At 40.5% G+C, this 26,720-nt stretch overlaps 3 protein-coding genes across 7 annotated transcripts in view; all 3 read right to left on the minus strand.

Moving 5' to 3' along the window:
* Positions 1-13,983, minus strand: part of LOC124072513 (AT-rich interactive domain-containing protein 1B-like) — a 190,566-nt gene extending 176,583 nt beyond the window's left edge. Inside the window, exons 1-3 of one of the 4 annotated variants that reach the window (XM_046413989.1) lie at positions 13,890-13,951; positions 13,731-13,813; positions 9,219-9,299 (exon numbers count right to left, since the gene is read on the minus strand). In XM_046413989.1, coding sequence (XP_046269945.1) covers positions 9,219-9,299; positions 13,731-13,754 — 105 coding nt within the window. In that variant the 5' untranslated portion in view covers positions 13,755-13,813; positions 13,890-13,951. Of the gene's footprint in view, positions 1-9,218; positions 9,300-13,730; positions 13,814-13,889 lie in introns of all 4 variants that reach the window. The other 3 variants (XM_046413991.1, XM_046413992.1, XM_046413993.1) reach the window with 3 other exon arrangements.
* Positions 13,984-14,541: 558 nt separating this feature from the next.
* LOC124072348 (kelch repeat and BTB domain-containing protein 11) lies at positions 14,542-20,115 on the minus strand. The gene is made up of 2 exons (XM_046413716.1): positions 19,459-20,115; positions 14,542-18,896 (listed from the first exon to the last, which is right to left on the minus strand). The coding sequence occupies exon 2, from the start codon at positions 18,803-18,805 to the stop codon at positions 16,883-16,885; it is 1,923 nt and encodes a 640-aa protein (XP_046269672.1). The 5' UTR covers positions 18,806-18,896; positions 19,459-20,115; the 3' UTR covers positions 14,542-16,882.
* Positions 20,116-21,646: 1,531 nt separating this feature from the next.
* arhgef10 (Rho guanine nucleotide exchange factor (GEF) 10) overlaps positions 21,647-26,720 on the minus strand; it is a 45,260-nt gene continuing 40,186 nt past the window's right edge. For both annotated transcript variants that reach the window (XM_046412221.1, XM_046412220.1), the window contains 3 exons: positions 23,746-23,868; positions 22,624-23,142; positions 21,647-22,535 (listed from right to left, as the gene is read on the minus strand). In XM_046412221.1, the coding sequence (XP_046268177.1) occupies positions 22,640-23,142; positions 23,746-23,868 (626 nt within the window). In that variant the 3' untranslated portion in view covers positions 21,647-22,535; positions 22,624-22,639. The remainder of the gene's footprint in view (positions 22,536-22,623; positions 23,143-23,745; positions 23,869-26,720) is intronic.

A 26,720-nucleotide genomic window follows, 5' to 3' on the forward strand; every position in this document is an offset into this window, starting at 1 on the left:
TCATGATGACATTGAAAGACATGGGAGATGTTTCATTTTTGCTACTCAGGTTAGCATGAGAGTGCATGCTGCAGTGGACAGCTTTAGTTCAACACATCACAGGGTTTTTCTCACAATGGACCAATGTTGTCTGGAGCACGAATGGTGATATTTTCCATTCTGCCCTGTTCATTAACCTGCACCTTTATCTGCAGACAGGCCAATGCTTCTTATGGGCTCCATTTTCAAAACAGCCCAGTTCTGAACAAAGGAACTTAGCTACATTAATTTAGCCCCCATCCTCCCAACCCTTTCACATCAGCATCCCATTTTCTTTAAACTCTCTTCGAGAGTGAGCTGGCACAGGACCAGGCGAGCACCGGGAACAGGAGAGCACAAGAGTGGAGTGACACTGATTGTGCCTCCTCTAATTAAACCCTACCTGACCCCGGTGTTGGGACATCATTAGTTCTCCCTCGTAATCATCACACAGCAGCAATTACATTGTGTTTGGCCCCATTTGCATTTTCACAAGATTTCCCTGAACAATCAGAGACAGACTGGGAAAAGAGGAAGAAGCCAAATACAGCATGAAGCCCTAAAAAGATACATTCAGTTTCAAAACACTACACTCCATTGGATTGCTGCAAAGAAAGAAAAGCTTTCTTCAAAATATCATGAGAGTCTCAAAGTCAAACATGTTGACTGTCAGTGGCCAGGATTGTAAGGTGACACCACTTTCCCCATATAGCCTTAATGCCATCCTGAAGTTCTCTGTAGCAACAGGAAGGTACACCCTTTCTGGACAAAGAAAAACAAAACAAAAAAACACAAAAAACCACATCAGCAAACCCCTTAGTCTTACATTCTGCCAAGAACCAGAAATGGGTTTATTGCTGAGATACCTGCTTCAATTTGGTAACAGAGAAAGATGGGGACAGAGAGAAACTTAGACACTAAAAATAATCACACTCCAGGATACTCAACTGCAGTAAACAACTCTCTACTTTCAGAAAGTACACTACATGAAAACATGCACACGCACACCAGCGTGGAATAGAGTCATCTATGTAAGTACATACTTCAGGGAAAGTGCACAAGGGCAGATCCTCCATCTGTATTCTGGGTGACAGCAGCGTTGTGCTAGGGTAGAATTACTCTCCCTAAGATGCTGTCTACGCTGAAACAGTCATACGTCATAGACATAAAAGGGGGCCCTTTGAAAGCTCGTACATACAGTTGGCATCCGAACAAGCCAACAGAGACTTTTTCCTACCAGCTTCTCTCATGCGTCTGCTGTTACTAAATCTGACAACAACAGCAGAGTAAGGTCGTTGTGTTAAGAAGACAATTATGTTGGCGAATACCCCATGGATCTCCCAATTTCTAGGCAGCAGACATTCAGATCTGCATTCTCATCTCCATACTGCGGTAAATAGAAATGTTGTCATTAGGGTTCAGTCAATGACATTGACCCAAAATAATACTAAAAATATCCACATAATATATGCAACAAATTGAACACTATACACAGTGTACTAGAATCTCATAAAGATATGTGTACATAAAGATAAGTTCAAATAAAAACAAAATCTTCATAATGAAATGCCACACTAGTTATGTTCATATTTGCGTTATCAGCATCTCAGATTATTGTCAGGTCACTGATACGTGCGACTTTTTATCAGGTCCCCTGTGAAGCCCTCAACTGACTTTTCACTCCCAAACCAATCTCCACTCAAGTGTTTCTAATCTCCGCAAAGTCTATTGAGAAGACACTGCTGTGAGATGCACTCTCAACTGTGACTTGAAACAAGATTATCTGGCTGAGATACTGTGAGGTTCATTCATTTGTTCTGAGATGGTATTTGAGCTTATGACAAGGTTATACTACCACATCATAACATGAACACCATACAACTCCAATTACCACCTGTATAGGACAAAGCTGAGAAGGTATTACTGAGGCCACTGCAGAGTTTTATTCAGTAACAGTTCATAATAACACATATCACCCTGTCAGTGTCCACAAAGCTATTTACGGTTTATGAAAAAAGTTAGCATGCCATTTATTGATTCATATGCATACACCTGAGGATTTAATCTATGCATTTGCTATAGAGTACACACATACAGGATTAATGTACTTCTCAAAACACGTCTATTCAATGGTGGTGACTGCACCCATCCTGTGAAAGAATTAAAAAAGAATCCCAGTTAAGACTCCCAGACTCATTTACACTGTACCAAAAGCAGGCCTGGGTCACTTCTGAGACTGCAGCTCATTTTCATCAACGATCAGTCTGATTTATTAATTAATATTCAATCTAACAAATGTTAGAATTATGCTTCATTTTTTTACTGAGGATCCCGAGTTGCCTAGATATTCTATTTATGAATGATATATATATATATATATATACATACATATGTATATATATATATATAAAAACAGGTCTATTCAGTCCATTTTTTGTTCATCAATTAATCAGCTAATTGTTTCAGTCCCTTTGTTTACACTGTAACACTTTAGCATGCGATATGAACAGCAAGGCTCATACGGTATAGCTAATAGCTTATAGTCATAAAATAATCCATATTAAAATCAGACAGTGGAAGGTTTCTCATGTGAGCCCACTTTCACAGAAAATTATTTTATCACCACCACATGGGCCTGGAACTAGCTCACCTATATTGGGTTTTGATTCTGCTGCAAGTCACAAAACACCAACACACCTCTAAACACAATAACTTTAGGATAATAGGATAATCCTGATTCCTAACGCAGAGGGAGTCTTATTAAATGCAAACGGAGTATGTTAATCAATCAACAAAAAGGGACAGCTGAACAATAAGAACCAAACCCTTAATCAAAAAGATCAGTAGTTAAAAATGTAAACTATATCGAAATTCAGTTGAGCATTCAGTTGGCGAGAATTACCATGAATACTGTCTTTATATTTTCACTTCACTGGCCAACAATAAGCTATACAATAAAAAGAGCCTCTCTTTGAAATTGCAATTACTTTCTGAGGAAATTAATCATATAAAGGAACAACGTGATAAGAACCGCTAACAGGTTATTACAGCGCGCCGTGTTCATCATGGCTAAAAACTTACCTCATACCATCAGGAGAGAACAAAGTGCATTCTGGAGCCAGATTTCACATTAAGGCAATTTAAAATATTCCAGACTGCCCAATTTAGGGGTCGGACTTCTGTGTAACTTAATTTGACAAGATTAATTATACAATTAAATCCAAACTTCTCTCAATTAAGTGGAGAAATGCTGTCTGCCTGCTCGGGCTGACCCTTCACCTTTGCTGAGGCGAGGTAGCTGATAAGCATAATTTTAACAGGAGCAGAAGAAATTGCTGCCTATTTTGTTGCTGTGCTCGACTCAGCATATTATAATTCTTAATTGATGGCAGATTTCGCCATTGTGCCCTTGACATGGGAAGGGAAAATGTTATGCCATTCACTTGTACGTTACTGAACGTGCGTGATTGACAGGACAATCCACTGAAACAAAAGACTTAATTGTGAGTCAATTGATTCTTTAATTACAATTGGCAGGCTTGCCACTTCAGGTTCATTGATTTATCATCTGTGACGAGCGAGAACCTAATGGTATGATATGGTGTTAGCTTCGTAGTAGTCTATGTTGTTAGGACAATGACCCATTGTATTTTGCAGACAGTGTTAGGGAGACTGGTAATATGTATTCCTTAAGTCTCGTTTCACAGAACATTGTATCCTTTACAGCTACATTAAGAGGACACTGACATCCAAAATGCAGGAACCCCGCTAACTCCCAAATCTTTTCATATTTATGTGGAGGCTATGAGCTGAACCAGCAGGACTAAGTTACAAAGAGCAGGTGGGCTCATCCTCCTTGACAAGCAGCCATTATCAACACAGTTCTTGGAGTGAGAGGGGGAAAACCACCAGGGATGGGTGTAAAACCTATTTCAAAGACCTTCAAAATCCCAGTTTCTACCCTCACTCCCTCTCTCTCACAATCCCTCGCTGTCATCATTTTATTCTCTCTCTCTCTCTCTGCTCCCTTTAGAGGAGAGGGGGGAAAGGGGGGTGGCGGTCTACTTGACCTTAATCTGCCCAGTAGTGAGTTTCAGAGAGATGACATGCAACCTCGGAGGTAAAGGGCAATTGTTTCTTTTTCCCTCTTCTGAGAGCCAATTTACAACCCCCGGGGACTTTTTTCCAAAGCTGCAAACTATTTCAGGTTCTGCCACTTTGTTTTTGATTCACTCAGCTGGAAGGAGCTAAAAGAGCATGCACCTTCACTTTCCTTATTCTCAATCTTCTCCAAGCCCATTAAATGTCATTCCTACCTCCAGCATCATTTGCATTTTATGGACTACTGTAGGTGTAAACTATATTATAAATTGTTTGCTGCTTGTTGAATTGACTATTAGAACAGGTCAGCAATAATATTAATCTTGTAGAAGCCCAACAACTTGAATTGAGCATTAAAAGCCAGTAAGGATATAAATCCCGCTGGCGATATTCTGTATGTATACCCCGAGGTAATGAATGAGAAGTGCCATCAGCAGCAATTGGCTTAAGGACTGTTTATAGCCTATAGACATGGCAAATCTGCATCAAAACCAAGAAATCCAGAACGGTCAGGATTGGCTACATTGATTTTATGAGCAAGGAATTAAAAAGACTAGATTCAAAAATCTCTTTATAGTTGCATTACCTGCATCTTCATGAGCAAAGTGTAGTGTCCAAAGACACATTTGCAAGGTTTTCCACCTTTGTTTTTATTTCTACTTGAAATTCAACTGTCATGAATCATTAGTCAGCTGATAATTTCAACTTTAAAACACAAAAAACCCAAATGATTGCTGGATTGTTAGTTGCTCCAATAAGAACCACCTAATTAGCTCAAACAAGGCTGACATGTTGCGTAAATGACAGACATCCCTCAGAGTAAAAGTGATCTACTATGTCAAGCTATGCTGGCTAGCCCACATCAGTATTACGCACAGAAGAGAAAGCATTCACTTCTCTAGCTGTAAACAAACCATTCTTTAAGGCTGGAATATTTAAATCAGTATGTCAACAGACAAAACTGCAGCTCAGATATTCTAATAAAGTGACAAAGCTCTGACTGATTTGCAGAGTGCTCATATAGAGCAGTCAAGAAGTGATGCATATTTAACAATGTATAAAGGCAGAGAAATTAACCATGAGACAAGTCTTCCAGAGCCAATGTGAGCCATGAATTAGTAATTCGGAGTGAAGTTATTAAGTTATTTGTTAACAGTAAATATTCTGTATGTGTCCCTGAGAGCATGACTTTTTAATAATTTGGAATTTTTAAACTTTAATGTTTTGCTCCATTCAGGAAATAATGGTGCTTAGCTGTAATTGATTCTTCCGGCGTAGAGTAATCATGATGGCTGTGTCAAAATGAAGCCTGATCCTTTTGGCCTTGGGTGATATGAGAGAGAGCGAGGGGAGAACAGAGAGATTTAAAGACACTGTGGAGACACAGTTTTGAATATATCTCTTGACGGACAGCCTGACTGAACTGGAGGCAGCACAGAACATGCTGGTGGGAACAGCCTCAAACCCTGAGCTATCCATCTTCTAATCCTCATTTTTTTTTAAAGCCGATTCACTCAAACAACTTAGTCCGTCAGTCTTGTTTATTATATATTATTATTATATACATGACAATTTGGGACTGATAAACACCGTACACATTTTATCCATCCCTGTTGCTCATATCACTCTCTTTACCCCCAAAGTGTTTTGTTGCGAGCAAGTCATGATGCCAATGGCAGCAGACAGAGTCAATCTCAGTAGGGTAATATTTAATCTATCAGGGCTCGGTGTTAATTACTCGCACATCCACAGGGCTCTGAAGTGAGGCTGGCTGACATACCCTGGCACTGCTCTTTAAATGGACTGAACCCACAACCTTGTGCAGGGTCTTTGTCTGTTACTTTGGCATAAATTAAAATGTAAAAAGTCAAACATCACTAAACACTTGCCCCGTGACCAGCAATGCACACAAATATACAAATGCATCCTGCTGAGCACAGGGCAGAACAGAGCACAGCCAAACAAACACACATGGCAGCCCCCTCCCAGGTGAAGGTGCATGGTCATCTGCAACTGATGGGGTTTCCCCATCAGCCAGCAACACACAGTGCTTCACGGGGACTGCCAGGAGAGAAATGCCAAATGTCTTGAGGGTTAACTCCCTATAGAACAGAAAACACACGCACACACACACACACACACACACACACACACACACAGGGCCCTGTCTAGAGTGGCATAGCAGGCCCTGGTCACAGCTGCTCTCCCCCGCCTCGGGAGGAATTGCTTCCATTTGGCCTGTCACTTTGGCCAGGGCCACTGTGGCTTTTCTCATTTGTCAGAGAGCGGGGGCGATCCTCTGGCTCTCATGGCTAATCTGCAGCCGCAGGCTAGAGGAAACTCATGCACGCACGCACGCACGCACACACACACACACACACACACACACATTCCTCTCATCTGACTGATATAGGTTTTGTTTCACAAGGGCCTTTTTACTCTTTCTGTTCAGCCAGGGAAAACAAAAGCAACAAGTAAGAGAGATGTCAACAGTATCTAGGTCAAGGATACATCTCATGGAGACCCATTTGTGATATACACATAGTATTTATACACACAAGCTGGACAGTGATGAGATTATATTTCCACAACCACTGCAAAATCCTTTTTGCTATTGACTTGATGTACTACAAACAACACACAAAGGTAATTGGACATGGTTTTTAGTAATTATCCTCTGATGGAGGTACAAAACATTGCTTTAACTGTAACACCGAGGAGTCACTCTTGCATGCATGAGCGCTCACTTAGAATTTGATTGGAGGGAGAAATGATTCAGTAAGTCTCAGAGAGGAATATCAAGGTCCAAATGAACATGAAGTTGCCTGTTTTCATAAAGAGAAATACAGAATTCCTTGAGACCAACTTTGTCTTGCTTGATTTTATTGCAGTATATTCTGGAATAATTATACCATAACAGCCAAGCAATATTGGCTAGTAACATTTTACAGCACTGAGGGAACGAAGGAGTCCAATTAAAGAGCTGTCACACAAGGGTTTGAGGGAAACGTGGCCAACGTGCTGTGCCAAAACTGATCCTATCATTAGAGACTGCCATCGCTTTGAGGTACAACTGCTTTCAAGTCTTCCTTTCAGTCAGCTTCTGCAGCAGTCAACAGGTGATGGCTCTACTTGATTAGGAGTCTGTCTTAAATCTACTCGTATCAATATGCAGCTACCTGTGAGATCTATATTTGAGTGAAAATCTGATGATCAAAGGCGGTCCAAATTTCTCAAGATAAAAACAATTAAGTCAGGACTTAATTTGTCTCTTAGTACTGAGAGACAAATGGAACAACTCCACAGGCAATGAAGGGGACAGTGTCAGAACAACATGAATACAGCGTTAGGAAAACATAATTAGAAGGAGTTTGTAATCAGACAATATCATTTGATTGGAACATGTCTGAATTCTATCTTCTGCTAACATTTCAAATAGGAATACAATAAAGCAATTGAGAGCTACTCCTTAGTGAGCAGCATCTCACTCTAGCTAATGGGATTTATGGGACTATTTATCAAACAAAAGGAGTTATTCAGAGATAAAGGCCTGCTTCTACTGCAAGCCTGGTTCATATAGATGCCTGGTACTCGGGCTCTACCAAATAGTTTCAAATTTCCAAATCGACATTTCAACACTACATTGCTATTTTTTTGCACATTTATTTATTTCCCTTTAACCCCCGGTATTTCTGTATATTTTAAAAGCTAAATTTTGCACCAGCGTTATTACTATTAAGCTATTTGTAGAGTGAGATTCCAGTGGCAGCTGTGATGGATATCTGACTTGTGTGATGTAAACATTTTCAATGATGTCAGAATGTTGTGAAGTCTAAAAGTCAAAATTTATTGAAAAAAGATTTCATTTCCAGATTTCATGATATGTTTTAACTAACAAAATATTCTGCTTAAATTCATATTTGTTGCCGTTTAACCTTTCAAAAATTACATTTATCCTGCCTTCACAAATATTTGCTCTTCCACTTTCCACCGCCTGTGATATTAGCAAAGCGGTCTAGCAGCAATCTAACAGCATCATAAACGACATTTAAATAAAAAGTGTAAGAGGTCAGGGAACAGGACAAAGTTGTGGACTAAGCCCCTTCGTCTTTCCAGCAGCTGGGAAACAACACATGAGAACTTCACTTCGCCTTGACTCGACACTCACAACATTTATTTACTGACAAACTGTAACCTGCACTGTATATTTACTGCTAAACTGACAGCTTGCTTCTTACGCTTTTCATCCTGCTTCACTCCATCCACAGTCACTCTCCTCACTGCATGACAAAAGGACTTTCGGCCCCCTGGAAACCTCACTAATATCTGCAGTTAAAAGCTGTTCATAGCCTGTGAAGTCCACGTTCGTCTGTTTGAAACGATTCACTTGCAGCAGCTTGCCGCTCGCTATCCCTTCTTCAACCACACACTGTATAAATACACACTTTCAAGCACTGCCCTATTCTTTAGAGAAGCTACCAATACGCTTATACCATGGCTCTAAGATTACTGTAGGAAATTACTTACAAAACATATTATGTATTTGCTGGACTCTCAGCACTGCATTTAATCTGATGAATCACTATATTTAAATTGAGGATTTTGTTCGAGGATTTATTTTCTTTTTGGGGGATGAAGTCATAAAATATTATGACAGGCATTCAAAGCTACCTCAGTAGAAGCTTCGAAATGATATTCAGTAAGGCCCAAGCTGGTACCTCCTGCTGCTGAGGTAAACAAAACCCGGTCACTATTTGAGGAAATACGGTAAAAGAATATCGGGCAATTACTTGTGGATTAATCTGCAGTTTCATTATAATTTACACTCAGAAATACAGTGTATATATTAAATAAATAATTAAATATAAAATAAATTAAATAAATTATTAATTATAAAACTCAAAACTCTTGTCACTGAAGAAATTAAGATCATTGCTTGGTTATGAACTGAACTGCTGGTAACTATTTAACAGGTGTGTATCAACACTGTAACAGTTCTGGTATATCTCAATACATAAATCATGTTTTAAACAGAGATGAGCGCCAAAAAACAAAAAAAACTGTTTAATCCAAAATATTAATGTTTACAATTTAAGTACCTGTGATTCAGTGTACCTGTGGATCCTTCCGTCGTCCCTGTTGTGACCTGTGGCAGGAACATTTTGCAGATGCTTTTTTACCTAAAACAAACAGGAGTTAAATGTAAGAAGGCAGCTTTTCGCTTTTTACCTTAATAAGACTGCATTCTCTGCATGGATGCTGATTCTGAGAGCAGTACCTCTAAAAGACAAAATACACAGGTGATCATGGAACTTAGTACTATCCAGTTCAGTTTATCACACATATTGATCAAAGTCTCTTCTTTAATTTATAAATCATTGGAAAACATATTAGAGAAAACATCATTTGAGTGATGGTCATAAGTTTTTAAGTATTTCTGACAACCTTAATGTATTCCCAAGTTTAATTATTTCTTAATATTGACATTTCTAATTAAGCAGCATAATTGGAAAGTCTGTGTGCAGAGGCAATCATTTAAGCGGCCACTGAAAAATTAATATAAAAATTATTAATGAATACTACCGCTTTTAATTGCTGTGTACCCATATTCATAATTGCTGCAGCATCCTCCTTGAAATGACATGATGACAAATACAAGTGTCATGTCAGCGCTTTCCTTCTTCATCTCACACCTCAATCAAAGCTAATCCATTTCACCTCGGCTATGAACACTGAAACAAATTAAAGTCCCATTTCATTTTCCACTTTCATTAATGCATCTTGTTTCCAAGGTTACAATCATTTAGTAACCATGGAACAAACAAATTCAAAGAAGGGTGTGCTTTGATAGTTTGAGAGGAAGACGTGGATGGAGCTTACAGGGAAAACAAATCAGCCCAGAGTTTTAATCCTCCAGCTCCAAAGTGTTCTGCACATGTTTATCACAAAACAAAGCCTTTTTCATCTGAACAAACATTTTAATATTGGACTTTAGGAGCTTATGCCCACATAATAATATTCATAATTCAAACTTTGCCTTGTCAATGTTATATTAGCAAGCACATCCTGTATTTAATTGTCCCTATCCAAATGCCGACAGGAGACAGCATGAGCAGTAACTGTACAATGCCATTATGTTCATAGTGTTTCCTCCTGTGGTGTGATGTGACAATGCCAGACACAATGACCCAATTTGCATGAGTGGCTATAGGAGAGTGCCAATGGTAGGTTGCTTTATAAATACTGTACAAAGACCCTCTTAGAGGCAATAATACAGTTTCTCGTATGTAACGAAACACAGCCATAAAACAAGTCACATTCTGAGAGTGTTTACTACATTTGCTATGTTTTCTTCTTTACTCCCATATAAAGAAAAAAAAAAAGCCTTAAGCCTAAAGAAATTCAGGGATGGAGGTGGTGGGGGTAATGATGAGTTTTCAGACTAGCCTCTTTCGCATGCAAATCATATCTGAATTTCTCATTAGCATAAATGCATGAGCAACTTTAAATGCTTTTAATTTTCAATCTCGCCAAGCAGAGGAGTAATTTGTCACTGTCAGGATGGGAGACTAAAGGGGGGGACCAGAGGGAGCCAAGGACTCCACGCTAAACTGGAATCACAGAAAATTTCTGATTTACTAATTGACTGATGTGCAGTTCAGTCGAGTTGCCTTGAAGGTGTAAATAATTCTGTGTATATTCAAATGGAAAAAATGAGAGAGTGCGGGGTGGATGCGGAAAAGCACATTACATGATGCTTTCCCCCAGGCCATACTTTTTTCTGGTGTTTCTAATTTCCAGCCTTTTACGTTTTCACTCTGTCTCTTTAAAGGGGTGCAAGTTTGCTGTTTTAGTACATAATCACAGATAATCAACTGGAAATTAAAACAAAATGTCACATTTTTTTTTTTTTTTTTTTTTTTTTTACATCTCTTTGCCATTATACGAAAAGAGGCTGCTCGAAGCTATTCAGCAGCCGAACACAAAAACATTTCCAACAGCTTATCACATAAGCGGTTTTAAGTCGTTTCAAATTTTATCTTCATTCTTTCAAGATGTAAGATCAATTGACACTGCACTCTGAAGTCTAAACCACTAATGCTTCATTCTTTGAACAAAGCAGTTCACATTCAGACAGACCTTGTTAGCTAAATTTAGCTGTAGGTGAAAACAGGGGGGAAAGATTTAACAAGCTCCCCATTTAAATGACTAAAACCAATTATGCAAACATAATTAGTATTCTGTAAGAAAACTACATAGGACTGCAGCATGGGGATAGCTGCTTACCTCTACAGAGGACCCAAACCAGCAACATCTTGGTTTGCATGTGAGTCTCTACAACAACTGTGCCATGTCAGGTGAAATGCATTCCCATGCCTAACTGACCATACTGAGCGATCACACTGCCCTTTCTTGCATTTCAGACTGCCACCTCCAGAAGGTTCTCAAAATTGAGTGTCACTTTTCAGATTTCGAGTTGGACACGAGATCACACATCTCCTGCGGGCCCTTGAAAGTCAGCATGTCAGTCAACATGAGACAGTACAAAAAGAGATTTGAAACACTTAATGAGCAATTAAAAGAGTCCCTCGCCTTAATTAGGGGGTTCCACTGTGAAACTTTTAATGGGGCAGATGAGGTTACTGCCCATTACTTTAGAGATGACAACAAACTCAACCCAGTTCACAGCTGCATGTTTTTTGTGTGTTGTGGGTTGATGCAATGAGTATTTTCAGCTCTTTACCTTACTCAACCAGGCCTCACATAGGAATGAAAAAAAAGCAGAGAAATGTGGTTTTAGACCAACTCCTCACCTCAGTTTTGACTGTAGCTAACTTAACACCAGCATCTGAAAAGCACTGTCCATGTAATCTTTTTTCCCTCACTTGACAACTGAAAGCTGATGTACAGTGAACATAAAATGAAACAAGCAGGCTAGCATTTTGTCCACTTGACACAATGACAAACTGTGCTGACTGACTCGCTTAGCTTTTTCATAACCTCCAACGGCATCTCAAGGTCTTCAATAGAGACAGGACCTGGCTCAGGTGTCCGAAAAGCTCTTAAATTAACAGTTAGCTTCTGTACTAACTAGGTAACATTAAATCAATCTAATGCTAATTACATTATCCGCTGAGTTTTCCAATTAGGCAGGGCAGCTGTGAAATTGGTTTGTACCAACAGTCACAAAAACACTGTACTTGTCTCTGGTTTCTGTTGTTTTCTGTTAGTTTAACATAAGTAGTAAGAAACTGCTAAATACTTAGCTAGTTAACTAAATAATTAACTAGCTCTTCCAATACCGCGTGAGAGAAACTGAACAGGGTGAACGTCAGACTCAAATGCACGGATTCAACCGTCAGGGGCTGTCAATCATCTTCGCTCCATGGCCAGAGTCTGAGAGCTTCAGTTGGCTTTTTTATGCATTTTTGTGACAACTCATTAGTGCAATTAGTAAGCGTGATTTATTTATTTCTTCTTAATCAAGAACTGAATTTGAAGTGACATTTAAATTACTGTACACCATTAAATTAAAATTATGAATTATTTTTTAATTTCAGTATAAAAATAATTTTGTTACTCTAGTGTTAAGAAGACAATCATAATGAAAAAAACAAACGGCCTTGGAAGAAATCCACGTTGATACTTAGTAAGTAAGTAAGCAAGTAAATAGACATCCAAAATCGAAAATACAAGAATTTTTTTTTCAGATATTGCAATAAACATTGCATTTTCCACCTCAAATAAAATAGGGTGGTGTAAGTTCAAATTTTAATCAAAGACACACTGAAAATCTCACTGTAGCTACACTGTTTGTTAATCCGGCTTTGGTAAACTAGTTTAGTAGAACTAAACCTTACAGATTTATGAGGTCATTCTGAGTGTTGTATGTCCTGTGAAATGACAGCACCACACTTTGACTTTTGATAAGGAGCACAACCCAACCTGCACGTGGGACACATAAGGCCCATACTTATTTGGTGTATGGCACTATACATTCCAGTATGAACTCAAGGCCATATACTCCAGCAGGAGCATGGGTGGAAAAGGGTGCAGCTGTGACATGCCCCTCCTTTACCTCATGCACATACTGCCCTCCAGTGTTAAAAGGGTGGACATAGTGAGAAATACAGGAAGTGAACACAATAGAAGCAACTCTAAGGGTATTTTTTATGCTACAGTTTGTGGTGATGTTGCATTACATTAGCAACTAAAAGACTAAAAATTAAAAACAGCCCCCCTCTGTTTGAGAACCCTTGATGTACTGTAATGGTCTTGATTCAAATCTGAACTCTAGTATGTTTTAAAATCTGTGTAATGTTTATTTGATACAGTATATGAGCAATACCAGTCCAAGTAGGAATATGGGCTGGTGAATGAAAGACAGGATCTATGTTGGAGAGATTAATATAAAGGACATTTATAGTTTATTTAAGTCATCAGCATTGATGCAAATTAAATGCTTTGTGTGTTTCTTTTACAACTGTGACCAATTTTAAAAACCTGACTTAAAGTATGACAATTCAACTTGTGAAAAAAATAAAAATCACACAGTCTGCCTCTTAGAAATAAAGAGCACTATTAAATGGGTTTTGTTGCTGCAGTCTTACCTGTTGTGCTATGACTAGCAGCATGTCGTTCCCAGACGTTGTTGTTAGCAGATAGATACTGGCATTACTGAGTCATGGCTCTGCTAGGGTAACACATGTTTTGTCATGTCACACAAAACCACTTAACTGGTCTTCACACAAAACTAAAACAAGACCTACCATGGAGACATGTTTCTTGTTTCCTGCAGTCCTGTGGTCCCACTCCAATTGCTCTCAGTCAGGTCACCTAATGATGATGTTTTTTTAAAGCAACTGACCCAAGAGAATCCTGGGAAAAAAATGGAAATTGAATGTGCCATTGACTTGTAGTTGCCACATGTGGCCACTAGTTAGCAAAAGTTAAAATGTTTGTCTTTCAATTTCTGCTCTCCCACTTAGCTGTTTTTGATAAGAGCACACGACTTTGCTCACACATCAACATCATCTGTCTTTGATGACACAGACATAATAATACCATAAATGCAGCCATTAACAAAACTACTATAGTCCTAATATGTTTTATTATATTATCTTTTGATGTTTCATTGTGACTTTTGTGTTTTACTGTACCTTTCACATCTTTATGTCATTGTTCACCTGCTTTACACACAACTTTGTTACCCCAACAACTGATTTCAAATACAGACTTTTGACTGTCTGTAAAATTAAGATAAAAGTTAGTTTTCACTTCAAATATGAAGGGATTGTGAACTATTTAAAATTCACTACAGATGGGAAACCCCACCCTCCAGTGATAAAAGTTTGGTTCAATGTGTTTTCTTAACATTCAGAGCAGTTAAATTCTTACATAACATAAGAATGCACATGACTTAAAGCATGCATTTCTTTTAGTCAAAGCATTCACACGCAGTTAGGCTACCTGTCATAATTTTGAAATAATGTCGTGCTTATTAGGAAAGATTCTCGATCAAATGATGATGCAGGTGATTTGCTTTTAAGAGCTGAATACACTCATCGCGAACATTAGCAAAAGCTGGAGGCTCATATTGGCCTGAACTCACAGTCTATTGCCACAGAAGTTCCCTTGAAATGAGCTTGTGGATATCACAACAATTACTGTGCATTTATTGGCAAAGGAAATACAGTGAACTGAGTTCTTAAAAGTCACATTAGTTGTGATCTCATGCTTGTGTTATTAGCATTACTGGATACTGTCACACTCATAATCCACTAGATGGCAGCTCTGTTCCAGCTATGGCAGATGAGCCCAGACACCGCAGCACTTCCCCACTGTGCAAAAAACATATACAGAAACCAGATCATTTTCAGACACAAAATATTTTATTTGAAGCACTTAGCTCTGACTGATATACATTATCAAACACTTAATTTGTTAGCCCACTCCATATACCTTGAACAGGAAGTCAGCATTGCATTACTTTACTGTCCATCACAGCAGCAGTTCCAAAACTACCAAATCCATACAAAAATTCACAAAAACACAGTGAAATACTTGAACCCCTTCCATTTTGTAACAGCCATATTGACCTCTTGGAGACATTTCTACAAACATTATCAAAAGCATTTGTTCCAAGAATATATCAGCATTAGCTTCCATACAAAACTCTCACTGTAATTGCAGCAGCAAACAAATACTGTGAAATATCTAAAAAAAAAAAAAGGAAATTTAGAGCAGAACTGGCAATTAATGTGCACTGATGCAAGAGGAACATCGTTTGTTAGAGCCATGACAGCAGGACACCTCATTTGTGGATGCTGTGAGGGCCACGGTCCGGCCACGCTGCAGCACCGTAGTGCTGACTAATGATTTAACCTCTGACCTAAATGACAGGTTGGCCCAAATCTGTGAAAAAAAACAGCAGTTGGCAGCAGTTGAATGTGGAGCCTGTTGCTGTTTCCTTAACACATAAAAGGAACAAAAGAAAAGAGATGCATCTTTGTCTGTTGTGAATGGCTCACCCTCCTAGAAAGTGCCTGTTAGCAGCAATAAAAACTATTGCTTTTCGCCTGTGGGAAGGTCAGAGGAACACATTTTATAAAGAACTTATGAAAACCTTCGTCTGTTTGTTGAGATGTTATTTGTCTTTGGCAAACATGTTAAATGAACTGTAACACCTGTGAGAACACACTTGGAGCATAACAGTGTATTCTGGGTCTAAAAAATGTTAGCGATGTGCTTTTGAACATAACTCGTTCCAGTTTTACATTTTGTTTTAAAAATCTAAAGCCTTCTGCAAGATTGATTTTAGCTTCTTAGAGATACTGAGTTGAAAAGTGACTGAAAAGGCCCCTTGAATTTACGGGTATACATGCTGTTTAAGTGCTTTGCAAACGGAGTATACAGTTGTTTGTTTTTACTGACTATAATCTGACCTCGATTTACAGGTTTAATTAAAAAGCAGTTCTAATCGTGGTTCGAGGTAGAGCTGCAACCATTAGTCAATTAATCTGATAATTGATTAACGGCTTTAATGACACCGTTTGCTTTTTCCAGTTTTTCAAATGTGAGGATTTGAGGCTTTCCTTTGAAATGTAAACAACTAAATTAAGTTTCTTTGGGTTATGGGCTGGTGGTTGTATTTAACAAGACCACTGAACACATCTCCCGGGGATGTGAATAATTAGAACAATTTTTCACCATATTATCTGATGTTTTGTTGACCACAGCCATCAATTAATCACAAAAATAACAAAAATAATCATGAGTTGCAGCACTAGTTCAAAGAGTATTCCCCCTAAAACAGATTATTTAATCTATAGCACAGCATTACAGCAGAACCACCTGTATAATTTCTCATTTGCATAGAACCTGTGTTGCATCATACATAAAGCGCACTACAACTTCTTCCATACAGTTTTCCATGGAACACTTGCTTCCAGAGTCACCATTGAGCTAGTTAATATGTTCTAAATATTATCTATTCTAACTACAAAAGTGCACCAAAACAAACAGGAACAGGAAACACACAAATAAACTACAGTCACTGTCATCATGTCATTATCTACGGTCGGATGCATTCGTTCAACACTAAAAAAAGTTTTCCTTTTAAGGCTTAACCCTGCAGACACATTAAATTGCCATGCAAATACGCACATTCCACTGGGATAGAAAGCTGACATTGAAGAGTGTATATAAGTTCTTTTGCTTATTCCAGTTTTGCTATGACACATTTATTGTGTTACCACACACACTATGTAACTTTTTCAGGCTTTTCAGGCAAAGTGAGAACAAAAGGAAAAAGAACACCTTTTGCTTCCAGAGGTGCCCTCAGTGGCTCCTCGACAAAGTAGGCGTTCTCCTCCTCCACTACAAACTGAAGAGTCTTGCTTTTGTTCACACAGTAGATGCAATTCCCGATAACGGCACACCTGAACGGTAAATGACTTCCAAGTCTCTGTGATGCACAATCATGCCACATTTTCACTATGGTGTTGTACTTGAACACGGTGATTCCCTGCTCGCGGTTGACGTCAAAGCGGTAAATGAAGCTTTTCAAAGCCACCATGTCGGTGGACTTCTTCCTGCTGTTATTGTAGGGGCACTCCTGCCACTCGTCCCTCTTGGGGTCGTACTTTAGAAGGCGGTAGAAGAGAGAGCCTCCTGAAACGTAAAGTTCTCCACTGCAGGTTGTGGCTTCATGGGCCACTGCGAAGGCTCCCTTGGGCAAGGGGGCCACCGTAGTCCAGCGATCCATGCGAGGATCATATTTTTCCACTGTAAACAAACATTCTCCTCCAATGGCATACAAGTACCCATCCATAGACACAAGCTTTAGCTGGGCACGAGCTTGGTTCAGAGATCTGACCTCAGCCCAGCGGTTAGTTATGGGGTTGTAACAGAAGACCTTATCTGAAACCTTGCCTTTGTCCCCGAAGCCCTTTATGCCCCCTGCCACAAACATATAGTTATACATGGTGCAGATCCCACAACCTTTAGTGTTTATGTCCTCGGGCATCCCAGTTAAAGGTCTCCAGTCATTTGCTGTTTCGTTAAAGTAGTAAATCATGTGATTCTCCTCCAAAGACCCAACCGACAATGGGCTCTGTGGTCGGCTGCCACAGCGACTGGGCGGTCGGCTTCCAACGCGATCAAATACATCATTTATCTCTGCCACCATCAGAGTCTTCCGCCCATCCATTCTCTTCTTCAGGATCAGATCCCGCTCAGACCCAGTCAGACGCCCATACACAGCGGGGTCTTTGAGAATCTGGAGGAAGTTGTCGCTCATGAATCCATAGGCAGTCTCTTTCAGTTCACTCAGTCGCTGCTTTTTGGCGATAGTCAGAATCTCATAGCAGTTCTCTGCAGTGATTTGTGCAGACATGGAATCCATGGCTGCCTGGACGGCACAGGGGATCTGGAGGATTTTAGCCCCGGTGATGACATCTACAACATTGTCCTTGCAAACATTCATTTGAGATGTGTAAACATAGTCTATCAACGTAGACAAAGTCTTGTAACTCACGCCCTTCACTTTGAGGATGTTTCGGGACAGACGTGCTTTGAAGTAGTCACTCTTCTCTGCCAGGACAGACTTGTGAGCACTGATTGTCTGCCCGCCGACTTCGATGACTAAATCAGGCTCTTTTTTTGACTGTGTATTTTCAGCTTCCTGGCTGCTGTCCCTGCAGTCAAGATTCGATTTTAGAACTGACCAATCAGTTTCCTGTTTGGCTTGGCTAGGCAAGCATACGGGGGACTCTACACTGTAAGACATTTTAGCCCTGGCGCCATTGTGGATTTCACTGCTTGCACAATTTTGTTGCATGCCAGCAATGTGATTGGAGACAGTGGAGCCGGTGTGAGGAGGAAGAACCGGAGTTTCCTTTTCATTGGAGAGCTGAAACTTATCAGCTCTTGGGATGTATGAGCCGTTACCCTTCTGATGATCAACATGGTTATTCTCCATCAGTTTTCCATCCAACAGGTACTCCTTCTCAAACACTGGAGGGGGCCTGAAATCCTGCTCCTCCTGCAGGAATCCTTGAACATAACCTGGACATAAACTCCTCTCATTGTCAGAAGGTGTGACAAGGTCAGAGTTCACAGCGTGGAAGATTACATCAGCTTCCACAGTGACAGCCCCTCCTCCTTGCCGGTGGCCTTCGTTCATCTCGACGAATTCACTGGTGATGAAAGACAATGTCTTCACCGATCATGCTGAGGAGGTGGACAAAGTTATAATTGTACTCCTCTTTCTTCACCTACATGAGGAAAACAAGGAGGAAAAATGAGTCTTGAAGCTGCAAAGACATCTGTACTCTCTAAGGGGCGCCCTTTCTCTAACAAAAAAGCTTGAAATTTAAAGGAAAAAATGACTCTGAGCTGCCATCGCCAACTATGCAGTGTAATAGACTCCTGTACAATAAACCTGTCATCAATGTCAGTCAAACCAAATGCAGCAGCTCTGGCGTATTATGTGTGTACGGTGCAACATCTACAGCTTAAAGAAACGGAAGCAGCCCCAACATTCAGTTAACAGTAAGATCTACCACAATAATCACACCGCCTGTCCATTATTTGTGGTAATCTGGAGAAATTCAAAGCGCATGCGCAAATAGTGTTGCGTTGATGGAGGAATTAATCTCTAATATGACTGGAAAAGAGCGTTTGTAATTATATCAAAACTCTTGCCTGACGCATGATGTCGGACAGACACAGAGAAAACAGCGTTTCACCATTCAGTCAAACCAAGAAGGGATAACTAGTTTTAATCTAATCAGAATCCAAAAACGGGGATCTATGCGTACTGACAGTATGACCTACCTGCGTTCGCTCGCTGTGACTAAACAGCACCAGCAGTTTCCCTGCCAGTCCCTCCACAAAGCGCAGTTACGTAAGGCAGTCGCAATCCAGATGAACCAGCCGGGCTGTGCTCCCCGAGATGACTTCACTTCACCGACGATTCCAGCGGCTTCGTCCCATCCGTTCACCTCTTCTCCACCGACTACACTCAACTGTTGTTTCTTCGTCTCCAGCACTGAAACCTGCCCTGGATCAGCAGTGGAGGCGAGGCGGAGGGACGTTCAAACGGGTCGCACCTCCTTCAGATCAGCCGTCGCACAGTAATTTCCTCCGGTGGAAGTGGGGAGAGCTGCTGTTCACGTCTCTTACCTCACGGAGACGCGTGGACAGCAGAGATACTCGCTCTCGGATCTCTTAGCAATTTTTGTTGTCTTTTTTTTTACAGTTGACTACAGTGAGGCGGTTATCATTTATTTAAACCACGCCCCCTCCAGGCGGTATTAACCCTACACTCAACTCGAGGCTCCATCTGTTGTGCGCGCGACGGACACATCGTTCAGATGCGACATTCCTTCACGCATCATCCGTGTCCTGGGTACCACGATGGGTGGATGGGCTCAGGGAATTGAATATATGGGAAATCCCTCATCCTCTTTCCCAGCTAACACACGTACACATCACACCCAACCCAAAAGTCTTTTTCTCACATAAATTAATGTAAAACAATTCTATGAAATGCAGCGTTTATTACAGTGATACCCTCTCTCTCTCTCTGAGCCCATAAAGGGATTTTATGTTATATTAACACTATTCAAAAATCAATAAATGTTCCATTGGTCGGCTGCAATTGCTTGTGCATGAAACAGTCTGTCACGTATCTGTAGAACTGGCCGAATACTCCAGGTCTAACAATGCTTGCAAAACAGAAGTCATGGTTTCCTTTTGGAGATGACCCGACACCATTTCTAACTAATTGATTAGAAATACAGCCTTCCTAGACCAATCAAGCTGCAACATTTTTGTGTAGTAATGTTGTAGCAATATTGTGATTTGTATGGAAAAGAAATCATGGAGTTGCAAATGTTATAAGAAGCACATGAGACATACATCTTCGACACGTGAAAGGGCCTGATTAGAAACAGTACAAGTTCACAAGCAGCAGCAGACATTTATATCCAGGGTCCATAACCTCACCACCGCTGAGACGGCGTGTCTTAACAACTGGCCTTCAGATATAAAAATAGAGGGGAGCCACCACAAGGGCATCACACAACTATCAGCGCAGTGAGATTAGAGTGCATTCAACTGGGAGGGTTTAATGTCAGATATTCTGAGAACAAAGAGTTGCTGAAGACAGATACGCAAAATGAGCAGTCTCCATGGAAGTCTCAGGGTCAGAGGGAACACTAAACACTTCCAGTTGCAGAGTCTTGATGTGCGACCAATGGCAACACCCAGTCAGTAAAACTGATAACTGGGTTACTTGGGTGGTACAGTGAAACTGAGGAGTTGCTGTGTTTTACTTGTACTAGTTAATAAATACCAGCCAGCATTCAGTTACAGAAGTTAAATATTATCTTTCAAGTCAGCTTGCTTGTTACTACCAAAACAATCAGATTAGGTAATATCTGGGATAAGCCCATGGTGCTGTGAACTGTAGCATGGGAACACCTCCAACCTGAAATCGTCCTGTCTATTTTTGTTAGAAACTGATAATGCAGTGAAACATGGTTGTGCAACAGTGGACGTGGGTGTTACAAGAGAGAAAAAGTCTTGACCCTCTCTGTTTGGCAGTAGGAGATATGAGCATTGAAATCCCGGAAGAGCTGTATCAGGCTCAGTTCCTGCAGCCCCTCAGGCACATTACTAGTCCCAGCATGAACTGACGGCTGTGCACAAGCAGAGTAGAAGTACAGTTTGAGAAGGACAGGAGAGTCAAGAAAAAAAAGGAGCACTGATACCCTTTTAGTCCGCCTTGTCTAGAATATGTGATTTAAACCTCTCAGGTTTAGTCACTAAGCTTAGCTTTACAAGAATGTTTAGTCTTTTGAATGATTTTGATTAGCTGGAAACTTGCCAGAAGCTGCAAAAAAGTTGTGCGAAATTGATAATTGATGATTTTTTTCTCAGGAATAGCGAATTTAATAAGACTACTAATGGACAACAAGAAAAATACTTTGAAAATGAAGTTCCAATGAAGTACAGCGTGTTGCTCTATAAAACAGTTTATGAATTTGTTAATACAAAGAACAGAAGTACATACAAAATGTGACAAAAGTATAAAGCTGTTTTTTTAAATATCCATACGTGAGAAACAAAGATGCAATGGGGTGGGGGGGCACTCTCCTGGTGATAACAACTCTTTTATCCCTTTATGAATAGAAACCTGGCCAGCCAGGAATTCTCATCAAGTCTTGCTAATTCCTAATTCAGTCATCAAAATTTCAACTCTTTAATCCCTTTTCACTATAGAATGGTAAGAGCAGCGGACAAGCTGGTCCAATAGCGACAGGATTTGATATAAACACAGACACTTTCTCTGACCATAAAACTCATACACATGTAATCCTGAGTTGTCATACTTCATATCTACAACTCATGGCCTTGACAGATGATCCTGCCAAAACCTAATCCTAATCTTAATAAAACTTTTATGTAACAGACTCAAGGCCCCCTTGTTACCTTACATGCCTTTCTCACTTCTTTTCAACACCGTTTTAAATACTGATTCAGTTAACCAATATGGCACAAACACTGCAGAGTAATGAATTAGCCATGTTACAGAAAAACAACCAACTCAGAAAGTGAATTTCAAGACCTTTCAGTGTTTACAACCAAGTATACCATTAACAAGTCCAGGAGATCCTTCGACTGGTCTGCAGGGCGCTGTTTGTGCTGCTAAGCATCATGATTGAGTGGTTATATTGATCCTTTGTTTTTTTATGGTAGGAGACATTATTAGAAACATCATGGGACACTGAGGATGATGCTTATGGACTTCAATAAAACATGTAGTTGTTTTGATCAATGCCAAATGATCCACAAAGTGTAACACCGGATCTCCTTGTGAGAGTTGTGTGCAGCACTTCTGTTTTAACCTGAAATGAGACAGAGAATACAGGTAAGATCCTTAAACAAGTTAGAAATGACATTTTCTACCAGTATTACGTGCATTGTCCAGCCTACCAAAGTATTTCTGGTGTCACATGTTGAGTAAGGGGATCTGCCAGATCATGATGGTAGAAGTGATGTCCTCATGGCGAGACTGTTTGGTCTTTTTGCTGACCCTGCGGTGGCCCAAACCACCAGAAACAACCAGCAAAGAGCTGACATCCACCTTGCTGGCCCGACGGCCCTTCTGGTGATGGACCGGATCATGGAGCACGTCGTAAAGGGCCCCATCCTCCGGCCCGTGCTCCAGAGAGCCCTGGGATGGAGCGAGGGAGCCACAGGATGAAGACAAGGAGTCCTGGAGAGCCATGGTGGTACAGCCTGCATCTCCCAACCACACAGCCCGTCCATGAGAGGGAGTCGGGGCTGAATCTGAGGGGGGTTGGGTGCTCTCCCCATCGTCTGTGTCTGTTGGCTGGACTGAGTTGGGAGTGGTGGGTGATGGCAGGCTCGAGGGCCGGTTACATACTGCAGCAGCCATGGTGAGGAACTTGACTGGTCCATTGTGAGCGTGTAAGGACACCATACCCCGACCTGACAAGAGGCACAGCCACTTTAATATTCATCAGGATGTTTTATACTCTTTATTGTTTATTTGTAGCTATGCATCATCAATATACATACCTGATAATTGAAAGTAATATTCTTAAGAGTACTTTGATATGTTTGATTTTGCTCTGAGGCAAATTAAGCCCCAGTGAGCCTCTTTTTTAAGTAAAACTTGCAGCCTCTCCTATGTGATTCTCTGATTTATTTCACTGTAAACTAAATATCTTTTGGACTGCTGGTCAAACAAAACCAGACATTTCAAGGTGTCACTTGGAGCTTTTCAAATTTATGATTGACATTTCCCAGACTAGAAGATTCAAGAAGAAAATAATGGATGAGTTAACCAATAATTATATAATTATAACCCTAATTATATGTTCCAGTAAGTAAGTAGTGATGAGACACTTGACTGATTCATTGGATAACAGATTGTTATTGATTGGACAACAAATTGTTGGAGTCATTTGTGAAGAAATCCTAAATCCCACAAATCCCACATGTGTCCTGCTTCTAAAATGTACCAATGCTGTTTTTCTCTGTTTTACAGAATAATATGAATGGCTTTGGGTCTCAGTGTCTCAGTGTTACCTGTGACCTTGGGGATCCCCTGCAGTCTGGGGACCGAGAGGGCCACAGTCACGCCCAGGTTGGTCCCTACCAGCAGCAGACCATGACAGACCAGCAGACTGCTCACTGACACTCTCTGGTTCCCTGTGCAGAACAAACAGAAGCATAACGTTGGTTTAATCTCTCATCAAACACATTTGAACAGCTACCAAATGTTTCTTGGTAAACACATTTTACCACCAGTTACAAGCACCGCCTCTCAGACCTCACACACACATGTACTATGCTCATGTACACTTGTGTATCCTGGAAGATCAGCAAAGAGCGTAGTTAATGGGCCGCTTGAATAGAGTGTGGTGCGCGGGAGGGAGCGGGGCGTATCTTTTTTTTCGTGAGCGGGGACATTTCTACAGCGACAACAGTTATTTGTCTCCAGGGCAACGTAAAAGAGGAGCCTGGATAAAAGCAGCTCTTTTCAAGTGTCTGAACACAGAAAAATGCCCCATTATCGTTCGCTTTGAGTCAAACAAACAAACACAAAAGTGTTATGTAACAGAATGACTGAAGCGTAATGCTGTAATTAAGCAAGGAGCTCTGCCTCTGTTGCAGTTACAATAGGACAATCTCACCTGACCTTTTCCCTTTCAGCCTGGTCAGAAAAATCACTGTGATGTCACTTTGGACTGCAAATGAAACACTTTTCACTGGAGATGCCAATAAAGTCAGGCTTGCTGTGTTAGGAGACTTAATATGTGGAACTTGGTACTCATTTCAGACACACACACACACACACACACAGAGCTTTGTCGGGAATGAGCTGTGCAACAAATGCTATCTAGTCAGACATTTTATCATCTTTAATGATTGTAATAAGAATCTGAAGTTTAGCAAAAAACAGTCTTTTCAGTCCTGCTACGTGGGAGGCGAGACTGTCATGAGTCATTACTGCTGTAACAGCTTGACTTGAATTTTCTCCCTCAAAGTAATCCTCTTGGGCTTTAGGAAAAATTACTGCCAGTCTCTCTGTCTGACCCCTCTCACTGGAGCTGACCCCTTGCATGGGGCACACACGACGTACTGCCACGCTTCCAGGAATCATGCCAGATAGGCAGATACAACTGAAGACTGGGCCCTGAGTCCTGCCCACATGTGCTTCTAATGAGGGCCCAGATTTAGCAGAAACATACAGACTGCTGGTCAGGGGCCTTGCTCAACTTCCTCCTTTCATAATATTTGGAGTTCCCCGCCCAGAGGGTGAACTAAAATAAACCCAAGAGTGAACATCAACATGGCCCAGCTCTGGCCCTGATCCTACACCAGAGCACAACTTTGATCTGCACTTAGTCCTGACAACCAACAGCAGGAGTGAGTAGCAAATCTCAAATGTCACAGTAATACACTACATCAGTCATTCAATCAGTCTTGAAATAACTCAAATCAGCACAATAATAGTAAAGATGCGTTTGTGCACTCAGTGGTACAAATACAAATTTCAGCAACTGCATAGTTTTTAAGTTAAACTAAATTTAGCTTAGCATGGTAGCATGCTAACACTTGCTCATTAGAGGATTGGAGGATCATCAAAGTGATGACAACTCATTCTGAGGGGAAAATAAATGTTTCTACCATAATCCATGTGCTCTAGTAATTGCCAAGGCATCAGTGAAGACCAGAAATTGTCAGCCTTAGGGTCATGTCAGATGTCAGGGATCATCAGCATCAGAAGGCTTTATCTGGACATCATGAATGCCTGATTACTATTTCAATGAAATCTCTGCAGTAGTTGTTGAGATATTTTAGTCGTAGTCTCACAGAGTTTTGCCATTAAAACATAAGTGAGATACAGCACCATTAACTTTTAGTGGGTGGGTCAGAAAGTTAATTTCACACATTGAAGGTTTCACACATATCTTGAAATGATCATACACTGTAATACTACTAATCTACCATGTTTCCAAAGAGAACATGAGATCAGACAAGTTTTAACTGGAGCTACTTCGGTTTCTGCAGCTCCAGTCCTGCCCTGTCTACTGAATCCCTGTATGTCTGAGGGAGCGGATGTTCACTTGGTCATCTTATCCATGTTGGGATGTGTGCAACATTTGTGGCATACAAACAAAGAAGAGCTGGAGGTGTTATTTACTGACCCCCCCCCCGATGTTTGTCTCCCATTAGGCCATGCATGGCTGCATATTTAGGTCACAGAGCAGCAGACAAAGGCAGAGTCGAGCCTCAGCACAGCAGCTAGCCAGCTAACCACCATCCTCTGAGACATCGTCATGGTACAATCTGCTCTGTTGAAGGACTACGGCTTTTTGATGTGCTTATGAAGAACCATCCTTAAGATATTCTCCTTTATTAAATTTTAACGATATTTGCACCAATTGTGGTGGTTTTCTTAGTTTACTTGGGACTAACCCTCAGAGGTTCAGTAAGACAAATCTACAGTCTAATAGAGATTCATTGTGCATCTACATTTCCAATAAAGTCTAAGGAATATATAGATACATGTATAATACACAATATATATAGATACATGTTCAAGAGACTAAGACCTACAGAGTAAAGTCGTATATTTAAATTATTACTCAATCAACTATTAATACCACTACATTACTTCAAAACATAAGAGACACAGGATTCCCTAATAAATACTTGCTATGAGTTCCAGTGAAAATTGCTCCTATTACAGCTTATTAGCCCACTGCCTGTTTAGTGCTTGGACAAGGAACTCCTGTCTGCAGTGCAGGGAGTTAGCTGAATTGCTGCAACATGCACAAACATGAGAAGGATAACCCCACCTAGAACTCCTCTTTCTTTCAACACTGCACCGTTCATACAGCCATTCACGCTGAAGACAACGACCCAAGTCTCTGACTGTGTGTTCTGTAGGCGAGCCAAAATTGCATTACAATCTGAAATGTAATATCTCTCCATATTAACGTGGACTTCCTGGAGAAAAGGGTAATGCAGAAATTAGAGATCAAATATCTGAC

Source organism: Scatophagus argus, chromosome 15, assembly GCF_020382885.2.
Source record: "Scatophagus argus isolate fScaArg1 chromosome 15, fScaArg1.pri, whole genome shotgun sequence".
Classification (NCBI taxonomy): domain Eukaryota; kingdom Metazoa; phylum Chordata; class Actinopteri; family Scatophagidae; genus Scatophagus; species Scatophagus argus.